This window comes from Ornithodoros turicata, chromosome 6, assembly GCF_037126465.1.
Source record: "Ornithodoros turicata isolate Travis chromosome 6, ASM3712646v1, whole genome shotgun sequence".
Taxonomy (NCBI): Eukaryota; Metazoa; Arthropoda; class Arachnida; order Ixodida; family Argasidae; genus Ornithodoros; species Ornithodoros turicata.
This window is the reverse complement of record NC_088206.1, coordinates 68,872,977-68,883,696: the sequence shown is the minus strand read 5'-3', so window position 1 is coordinate 68,883,696 and position 10,720 is coordinate 68,872,977. Positions and strand designations below refer to the sequence as shown.

The 10,720-nt window shown below is 46.3% G+C and overlaps 1 protein-coding gene across 1 annotated transcript; it reads right to left on the bottom strand.

Moving 5' to 3' along the window:
• Positions 1–2,815: 2,815 nt before the first annotated feature.
• On the bottom strand, positions 2,816–8,875 carry LOC135397203 (uncharacterized protein C19orf47 homolog). Its single transcript, XM_064628613.1, has 9 exons — positions 8,688–8,875; positions 8,173–8,375; positions 7,318–7,366; positions 7,133–7,231; positions 6,187–6,465; positions 5,933–6,024; positions 5,329–5,482; positions 5,044–5,244; positions 2,816–3,189 (listed from the first exon to the last, which is right to left on the bottom strand). Exons 1-9 carry the CDS (start codon positions 8,707–8,709, stop codon positions 2,984–2,986), a joined length of 1,305 nt encoding a protein of 434 aa, XP_064484683.1. The 5' UTR covers positions 8,710–8,875; the 3' UTR covers positions 2,816–2,983.
• Positions 8,876–10,720: the final 1,845 nt, after the last annotated feature.

Here is a 10,720-nt window from a genome sequence, read left to right as displayed (position 1 = left end):
GCAGGCAGGGCCGGCGAGAGAAATTACGAGCTCCGGGGATGGGCCCCATCCTCACGTCCCGATAAGATAGTCTAAGTATTTCTACTTTATATGATTACGAAGGGTCCTGGGGCCCTGCAGAGGCCCGGGCACCATCCCCGACAGGCTGCTACCACAGGACATCTTTACCATCACCTGTTGCACACCTTTCCTGACCGCTTCAATATATTTTCCAGGTATCCAGGTTTCAACCGCCTCGCTCCATCGTTTCAAGTCTCGCTATTTTCATCTTAGTCTCTGTCAACTTTCTCATCTACATTCACCTACCACTCACTGGTATTCAACCCGCCTGTAGACCTGAATCAGTAGATAAAAAGTGCAACGTGCTTTCCAGAAAATCAGTCTTGAGAAACATATAGGACCGTTTTGGCGCTTCATTTTGAAGTTTTCCCATTTAATGCACGGGGACGTTCAAGTACTCGCAGACGGTGGTTCGTTTCCATGACTACGACCGCTGAAAGCTCGTTCGTGATTGGCTACTGCCGTTGAAAACACGATCCCGATTCACTGACTCTTGGTTATTACGTCGCGTTGACCAGTAAGCATGCTTTCTGTACCTAGGTGGCGTTGGCACGGCACGGCGCTATCGCGAGGAGTGACGTCAGCAATACTGGGGTACAGATGGCCTGCTCATTGCCTCCGCTCCCTCTTTCGATTAAGAGTCAAAATTCGTCTGCTACTGCGATTCACCGTTCTGCGAATTCAAGAACCCGCAAATGACTGCAGCTCACTTGGAACCTGCAGACCTAAATATTTAGACAAAACGTGCAAGACGCTTTCCAGAAAATCAGTTTTGAGAAAAACTGATACCATTTTGCGCTTTATTTCCTAGTTTTCACATTTTGGTACGCGCGGGGATGTTCAGTCACAATTCGCAGACGACGATGGCTAGTCTTCATGGCCACGACCGCTGAAAGCACGTTCGTGATTGGCTACGGCCGTTGAAAACACGATCCTCATTGGCGGACTCTTAATTGTTACGTCATGGCGACGAGTACGCAGGTTTTCTCTATCTGGGTGGTGTTGGCTCTGTGAAGAAGTTGAGGGGCTTCAAGAGGGTCACTTAGGATCACCCTTCTTGCGCGAGAGTACGATATCTGTTACATAATACGCCGCAGCCGCAAACAAACAATTCATGGTGTAGGGTCTTCACTGCTCCTTTAACATAGCTAAACTGGACAGAAAGTCTTGTTTGCTTTTGTTTGTTTCCTGCATGAATTCATGCTGTTCACTGTAACGTACATAGCGAGAAAATGCAATAAACTGCCATTTCTGGCAGTGACGGCCACTAACTACTTCTACAGTAGTTTAACTATAACTAATACCTACTTCGCGATGGCATAGTTCAACTACTAGTTCAACTACTTGTCAGGGGAGGTAGTTAAAACTACTCTAACCATTGCAGTGTATTTTAACTACACCTATAACTACTTAACGTTGTCCATCGACACCAATCCCACTCTATAGTGTTCTTGGACACCTAAATATGAATCACAAGCAGCGATAAAAGTGAAGATTTAGTACACATGCACGGCACAACTGCTCTACAGCTCCGTTCTCATCGAACAAGTAGCTCAAGGTAAAAGTCGGAAGCACAATCGTGCCGTAAAGCTTGCTGCAAAATCGGAAGTAGTTGGCGCCTGCAGTGACCTAACTACTGTAGTTAACTACTCAAAATAGTAGTTTAACTAGTAGTTGCCACTACATTTCTGCAAGTAGTTGATGACTACTTTTTAACTACAATCAGGTAGTTCAACTACACGTAGTTAACTACTGGCCATCACTGATTTCTGGTCTGACATAGTTGCAGGAAACATATAAAGACCATTATTCAGAAAAGATTCTCGCTCTCGCCATATTCTGCCGCCATCGCAAACATCCTTCGGTTATCGCGAATGTCATGTCGCTCTGTGTGACAACTGCTTCCCTGGCATGCCAAGGGTCAGGAAGAGATCCTAAACAATAGATGCCACCCTACTACGCCAGAGTTACAACGAAAAATGTGGACAAAGACAAGTTTTCAAGGTTTAGGAACAACATTTGGTTGTGCTTTATGTAATTTACCAGAATCACCGGTTTTTGATCCACATTTGCCTCTGATATGGTGGGCTTTGTTGCCAAACGGGGAATTCAGGGACAGTGTCTCTCGAAGGACAAAATACACGCATGTCCCTCCCTCCTTGCATCACAAACAACACTCTGCGTGCGTAGGGTTTATTCGCACGTCGTCATCCGCATGGGAGCATCAATCTCACACATTTGCGAAAATGACACGGGCCCAACGGTTCTGAAAGTCATGCCTTCCAACTGCGCCGCATTCCCCGTTCATTTGCCGTTTCTAAGTCCTTGCACTGCTGAACATTATTTGTAAAATACCCCAGAGTCTTCTAAAAAGCATGTGGCAGCGAAAAAAAAAAAGAGAAAAAACACGCACATCATGACGTACATCATGGCGACAATTTCGCCTTTTCAAAGCTAATGCCCTTTAGAGGAGTGACGTCTGTTGATAAACTCTGTATGGCATAGGCGACCGGTTGACAAAAAAGCAACAGCAGAGCACGGCAGGGGTGCTTCAATGTGGGCTCCTCCTAATGATCAAACTCTCTCTGTAAAACGCTGGCCCCGCGAGACGGGCGACTCCGCAATCTGGTGTCCCCGTTTGAGTGACATTCTCCGGTTCTGGGAGAGAGTGAAGCTTCACCTCTCTCCTCTTCCTCCATGAACCATGCCTACCACGACATCCTTCACGAGGCTTCCACGACAGTGCAACGAAACGTCAAACATTTACTTTATAGCGGAACACTCTGGTGTACAATGAGTCGTGAAAAGGAACCGTAACTCTTTACGGTGAGCTTGCGGCTCTGCTGTAGATGAGGAAAGATGACTAAAAAAAGATCGCTGCGAGACGAAAATGCGTGTGAAACGAAATCACCCCCCCAAAAAACTAGTTTCCCAGGCGTGCGAAGACCGTGTTCCGTGCACCACCACTCCCACAAAGCACAGTCCGATTGCCCGGCCTGGCCCCCTGGAGGCGGATGCGAGTGCCGGCCGTGTTTGCGTTCAACCTAGTCTTCACCGTGCCGATGGTAGCCTTGGTCTGTGCGGTGGCTCCCAGGCGGTTCTTGACGCTCTGCCCCGCAGCTCTAACGGCTGCAGAAAGAAGAAGAAAATCTCATTGAGGACACAATGAATACTTAGGGTTCTTCGTTTTCGAGTTAAACCCGATTTTTCGCGATAGTCCCCCGAACAAGTTTTCAAGTATTCGGGTAGGACCCGACATCTACCCGAAATCCTTGAAGTCGTTCAACTTGTCGTTCTAGGTAGACCGTCGGAAAAGTGAATCATAATATCAGCAAGGAGAGCTATTTGTGACAACCTATTTGTCCTCCTTTTATAGTCCCGTCCCGCAGGAGCCAAAGACGAGCTTTTGTGGAGCACTGGCAAGTGTTCGAATACCGCGGCCATTTCACTGCCCCAGTTCCGAGCGGAAATAAAAAGGTTCTTGTTTCCCGTACCAGTGTCACAGCAGTGGCTTGTTTCATATGCCTTTCGTTTCACCCGAAAATTCCTGGATGACATAACAAACAGAGATCGTAGCGCCCGATTTAAACCGATTATAAAACCCGAAAATGAAGAACCCTGTGAATACTGCACCTTATGACATCTCACACAAAACCATATTATAGAAGTTCAGTTGTTGGTAACGATTCCCCGAGTTTGTGGAATTATGCACATGGACAGACAGAAACTGATGCGGAGAAATGTCGTCGATTAGACTACACATGCTTGCTTGCTTGCTTGCATTATACATTATGAAAGTCGCAACGTTACATAAAAACCACTGTGACCCAAAGCAATGGCGTCGTTGCCACTGTGCGTTTCCAGAATGCAAACAGCGCTTTGGGTGGGCCGCTGTTCTTATAGGAGACTGCACTGGGCCTCCAAAGTGCCTTGCGGTGTTCTTGAAAACCTGCGCGACCGTGCCGTCTGCAAACGGCCAAAAACACGGATACGTAGCCATACAGAGATTTTGTTTCGCAATACCAATTATTGTTGCTACTAACGACCCCAAATGTTCACAAAACGCCATCCTTAAATTTCTCTTTCGTTTGTAAGACTCAGTTGTTAGCCGTAGCAGTGCAGAAAGGGAGGAAGGCAAGCGCAGTGTTCAACATTAGGAAAACCCTATCGCATATGCTGTGAATGGCGGAGAGGCCATTACACACGCTGTAACGTTATTCTCACACAACCTGTTGTAAATCTCTATAATGCTGTATGTGAAGGTGTGACATATTTTTAGCCGCTTTTTTTCACGAAAACGCACAATCAGGACCACCTTTCATCTCTGGTTCATACCCAGGTGCTCCAGCCATTAGAGACCATCTTCGTTACGCTTTTCACAACGTATGAGCGAGCAACGTGTTCATCGCATTACTGATCATTAGAGCCTGAAGTTTTCGGGAAATATTTTTTCCTACATTCGGGGTGTAAAAATCGGGTAGATAAACATCTGCACTAAATTCATGCAAATTCGGGTGAAAAAACTTCCAGTACGCTAAATTTGGGGAGAAATCGGGCTCAGCTATTCAACTAATTGTAGCGGTTTGGTACAAATGGTGATGTAACTGCATTTTTCTGCGAAACAAGTAAGTTAGTGCATTCCTACAGACATCCCAGTGAGGGCAATTTGCTGGGTAAATATCGGGTTTCACCTTAAAGAGGCAATCTTCAATTCGGGGTGCAAATTCGGGGAAGAATCAGGTAAAACCCTAAAACTTCAGGCTCTACTGATTATCTCAATATTTGACTACTCACAAATACCATACCTTGCAACTGCTTTGCAAACTTAAGCACATTACGCATAAAATATTCACAAAGCTAGATATAGTACGGCACGTGTGCAGAGGCAGTAATACAGAGCAGAGACCGACAGAAATAGCAAATTGCGCAGAGCATATAAAGCTTCAACTGTACTTGGGACTGAATGACCATTGAGACACTTACGCTGCGTAAGGCGATTGGTTCGAACTAACCCCTGGTTGCTAGACGTTGCTTCCGAGATAGATTTCCGTAACAGGAAAGATCCAGGCGACTCCCTCTGTCGTATTGTAACCCTCATACTGGTCTTTCCGCCGGAAGCAAACCGTTCCGGTTGTATCGCGGACTTGCGTACCGTTAGCGTCCTCGCGGGAGTTGAAGTGGGTGCTGAAAAAGAAATGGACCGTTTCGATGCCCATTACTGTTCCGAGGCTGAAAAAAGTAGAGAGAGAGAGAGAGAAAGGAAAGCACCTTTGGTTAGACGGATGACCTTGCCCGTGGGCTGGGGATTCGCTTTCGCTGGAGCTTTCAAAACTCCGCGATAGGGAAGCGCGTCGTCGGATGGCTCGCTTCCGCAAGCGTCCGTGCTGGGGCCTAGCCGTTGAAATACCGTGCTTTGCTGTTGCTGTGGAGGGAGAGTTTGAAAATTTGCACATATTTTTTTTTTTTTCTACTTGGAGGAAAACTGACCATCCTTGCGTTTGCTGACCAGGAGCGGAGGGAGGCTCCGCCTCTTGGATGCCGGCCAATCAGAGGACGTGGAGGTCAGGCACTTTCCAAGCCTCTGCTCTCGCCTGAGAGATGGCGCAGCATTACCGTTGTTTCGCGTGCCGCGAGGCTTCTGCCACGGTGCACAAGTCTAACCAACGACTTCACTGTCCATTAACCGGCGTATGTTAGATTGGTGCGCCATGGCAGAAGCCTTGCGACACGCGAAACAACGGTAACGCTGCGCCATCTCTTAGGCGAGACCAGAGGCTTGGGAAGTGCCTGCCCTCCTATTGGCCGGCATCCAGGAGGCGGAGCCTCCCTCGCCCTTGTTCAGCAAACGCAAGGATAGTCGGAAAACTCTTACCTTGGCGTGGGTTGTGACATCTGTGGTACTGCTTACGGCGCTTTCCCCCAAACGGTCGAACACCGACCTTTTCGTGGCTGACGCTGTGCCGCCTACGGGAACGACAAAGACCAAGTCACCATTAGTCACTGTTGCCTACTGTCATTGTGAGCGTTCTACGGCCTTCTCTTATCTGTCACAATACTCAGTTAACGACTTTCTTACAGACTTCCATTGTTCAGCTACGTAGTAGATAAGCAGATAAGAGTCCCCACCTGGTCCGTAAGCCCTCTCGAGTATCTGCCTCGAGCGTGCCGTCTTTCCTGCCGGAAGCACAACCTTCAGCGTAGGTCCTTCCTCCTGTTCCATCATGGCTGGCTGAACGACCGGCTGACTCTTTGGTAGGCTGACAGAGTACCTCGGAACGCTCTCCTGAACGTTGTACTGCTGTGCGGGAAGCCGACGTTCTGCCGGCTGAATGCGCTGAAGAGCTGGCTGCTTGAACCTGACGTCGCCGTTGTCCACCGCATGACGCTTCGCGGGGCGAGCAGGTTCTGTTGGCGAAGAAATGGTGTAGATAATGGATTTATTCCTCTCCTGACTGCATTCTTGCGCATTCTGGATGTACACATTTTTTTACACGCTAATTTCAGTTAGCTGTGCGGCTTCCTCTCTTGTAGGCATGCTGTTCATGTGCAGGTCAATTTAGGTTCGAAACTCAACGCAGAACAATGAAACACCTCATTCTATAATAATTGTACATTTTGATGGCAAACAGAGTTGGGTACCGCAAACATTATAGTTAACGTCACTATTCATTCTGACAAATGTCTATTCTGCTTTATGGTGTGTCTCCCCCTGCCCCCTTATGTAATGCCACCAGGCTTTGAAGAGATCAACAAATGAAATGAAATACCGTGAGGATAGAGAGGTAGCAAGCGAGCTTTTGACATAGATCCATAACATAAAAACCCGAGACTGGGCGACAAAAAACGAGAACACAGACAAGGTCTCAGACACAGCAGTAGACAGAGTAAACTTTTCAGCTGCGTTTGAGACACTGTTTGTGTTGTCATTTTTTGTCCCCCAGTCTTGGGTTTTTATGTTATGAAATACTGTGTTCAGAACCTTTAGCCATTAGAAATTAGCCAGCAAGAAATCTGAACTGACTGCGTACCATTGTCAAAACTGCCCATGGGCAGGTAACAAAAAAAGTTTTACCGTTTCTCCCAACGTCCTCGAATGTTGACCTGTACGGCAACGAAGGCGAAGGCTGCTCAACTCTACGAGTGTAGCGACTCAGGATGCGACTCGCTGCATCTAGAAATCATTAAATTACGTACATTAATAAAAGATGGGCGCAAACAACGATACTGTCATCAGTCTCAAAACGAAACGCTGCTTACTCGATGAAGGAGAACTCTTGTCGCTTTTCATCGCTTTAGCCTGTGCCTCCTGTGCAAGAGATAAAATGAACAGTAAGGAAGCATTCTGTGTGTGTAACTGCCAAGGGACAGGCTTTACAGTTATATCAGATAATCATTGCGACGAAGGTCGTGCTTTTAGTTTGCTTTAAAGTTTCCTTTAACGACTTCAATTTGGAAGCTGAAGTGGATTTCATTCAATTTGGAAGTTACCCGGTTATGCAGCTAGGAAGTAATTTCTGAACTGAAATGATTTCTACGGGTAGTACTGTTTAAATTGCCAGCCATGGCGTGATTCTGATGCATTTCCGCAAAGTCCCTGTAGAGGGGCAAGCAAGTTGTGTTTGTCTATCGGTAGTGCCTTTTAGTGGGAGCTCGTACAGATATAAATATATATATGTATATATATACGTGCGTGTGTGTCTTCGTTGTTTTCGACAGCGTTCCTGTTGAAGACAGCGCCGCTGTAGAAACCTTGAATACTCCCCTTTAGTCTTTAATAAAGTCCCCCTTGTATGCCTTTTCCTGTAGAAGCACTGTCTACAATTCTGACTCTTATTGAATATCTTTTCGTGGTCAACCGCATTCCTCTAATTCAACTCGCAAATTCCACGGGCAGTTCTCGACCAGTACCACACACAAAAATTAGCTGCAGCTCAGATATTGAGCTCCTACACGCCACATCATGACTTAGCAATACCCCACCACGTTTTTACCACTCCAATTTGTGCAGAGTTCAAATATGCACACGGCTGGAGGAGCTGATGCCAGTGTTCATCTTTGCAGACATTCCAGCACTTTCGACAGTTGCACGTTGCGAGCTGTTCATACACGTACCTGGCTATGAACTTGCTTCGCGTGCTTGAGGATCGCGATGACATCTCCCATAACATGAATTCCCATGTCGAACAGGTATTCCTTCGTCAGATCCAGCAGCATGCCCTTCTGAATGCGGTTGTCGGCGAATATGATAGCGTAGTTCACAGCCACTTCAGACGGTAATCCGGAGTCCCGGAAAAACGTCACCCACTTAGACGTTGCTGCAACGAGAACATCTTGCATGAGGTTCAATATAACGTATTCGGAACTGCCGTACAAAGGCTAGACATATATCTGCGTTTCTCAAAACCACGGCGCACGGCTTGTCAAGCTTCCATTTCTGCTTCGCTTTGGCACACGTTCATTCTGTTTGAACAAATGCAGACGCGTTGACAGCGTCACGCCCATTTTGGGTGCTCAAAGGAAACGCGTTGCGGTGTTTTATACTTTGAATCTGCAGCACGATTTCAAGATTTGCAACATTTTTTGGTACCTTAGGCCTAAGGCGTATATCCTACGGGATATTTACTCACTCATTTCTCCTGAAGAGGACATGTTTCCACGTATGTGACGTATAAATTAAAGTACGGTAATCACGTATGCATGTAGTACATAGAGAAACGCAACGTAATACTGCTTCATTAACAAGTTAATTTTGATCTCGCACCGTCCAATATGGGCATTCCTCCGCTTACGGAGGAGGCACAACGTTGCCGAACGTGGTTTCTAATTAGGCCGTGCTATTCGACGTATTCGACGTTTGCCGTGCATTCGTTTACGATGCTTGGATTTTATTCGACATTCTTAAACCGAATTCAAAGGACGACTGACCTATTAAACAATAACAAACCGCGTCGAACGCTTCCTCAAAGACGCTATTCCCTTCTTGGCTACCGAAATCTAGCTAGTCAAATTTATCAGAATATTACATCAACTATTCAACTATTATTTCTCACTGGCCTCACCCCTCTTTCCCCTCGGTACCCCTGATTAAATAAACCGTTAATTAGCGAACTTTAGCGTAGCAGAGAGAAAAGAAGCCAAGTATCACAGATATGGGCGCCACCAGGGTTTGTTCCGTTTGGCATTCTGTCAGGATTTTTGCGCCTACAACTATATACGTTGTCTTGGCGTCAGAAACCCTACATTTCCCTACAAAGGGCGTTTATGTTTATACTACTCGCTCAGAGCAGAGCCCGAGCTGAGCGAAAGTGCGTCATCGAGACAAAAAAGTCGGTCGAATGAACTTGAAGAAAATGAACAAAATGAACCCCATAAGAGAACTGATGTTCTGAGGCTGGAACAACATACAAAGGACAAATACATACAAAGCCTCAAATTGCCTGTTAGTAATTGCCTGGACCGGTAATCCAGAATATGTGGGTCCGAGTCCTACACTCTTAAAAATGAACTTCACCGCATAGCACGCTCCTAGCCAACCATCATCTCGAATGATATCGTTATCTTCCCTGATTTGTTAAAAACGATGATGGTTGGCTAGGACCGTGCTATGCGGTGAAGTTTATTTTTAAGAGTGTAGGGTATTAAAGGCGAATGCACTTCCGGTATATATGCTACACTTCTGAAACAGAGCTTCATCGCATTGTAGCCAGTCATCACCCCGACTTCACCGCGACATCGTTCTATCTCCAGATTTTATCGAAAACTGGAGGGAGGCGCGCGCCTTCTTTTTGTTTTTATTATTTTTTTTCTGACACCTACGCACTTATGTTAATAGTCACGAAGAGGGGGTGAACGCCCCGCGGTTTTTACAAATCAGGAGTGATAACGGTATCATTGCGTGCAACAGATGGCCTTCGGCCTGTTATGTATATGGTGAAGCTCTCTTTCACGGAATAACAGCTTTTGCACTGCATCGCACAATCCCAATCTAAAACCACGTTTTAAAAAGAAGAAGGAGAAGAAGAAAAAAGAATAAAATGTCATACTATAGTTCACCATAGTCATATTCATTTGCATTCTATACTTTGAATATTTCAAAATGTAGACCAATTCGACGCGCGCACACACACAGAAAAAAAAAAAGAAGAAGAAGAAGACAATAACGCCACACAATATCTATGTAATTTATGTTCGCTTCATAATTACCATGGATCTCCCCCCCCCCCCCCCCCCTCGCCTAACACCGCCAAAATATACCTCTTCCAGTAAAGCCAGCAGATACACTCTACAAGAAGAACTTCACCACATAGCACGCCCTCTCTCCCCCCCTACTACTCCCCCCTCCCCACCCAAACCGAGGTTCAGGATCCGGGGGGAGGGTATGCTCGACCCCCCAAACCTGCCACAAACCAACCCACGCAAATCGTGCACATCCGAAGAGATCAAATTATATACAGGGTGTTTCAGTTAAATCCCCGGGCTAAATAATTCGCGAACGGGTGCATCAATCGCAGAACTTTCTTTTTTACAAGTACATTCTTAAAAATGAACTTCACCGCATAGCACGCTCCTAGCCAACCATTATCTCGAATGATATCGTTATCTGCCCTGATTTGTTGAAAACACGGGGCGTACGCCTTTCTGTGACAATTATGAACATCAT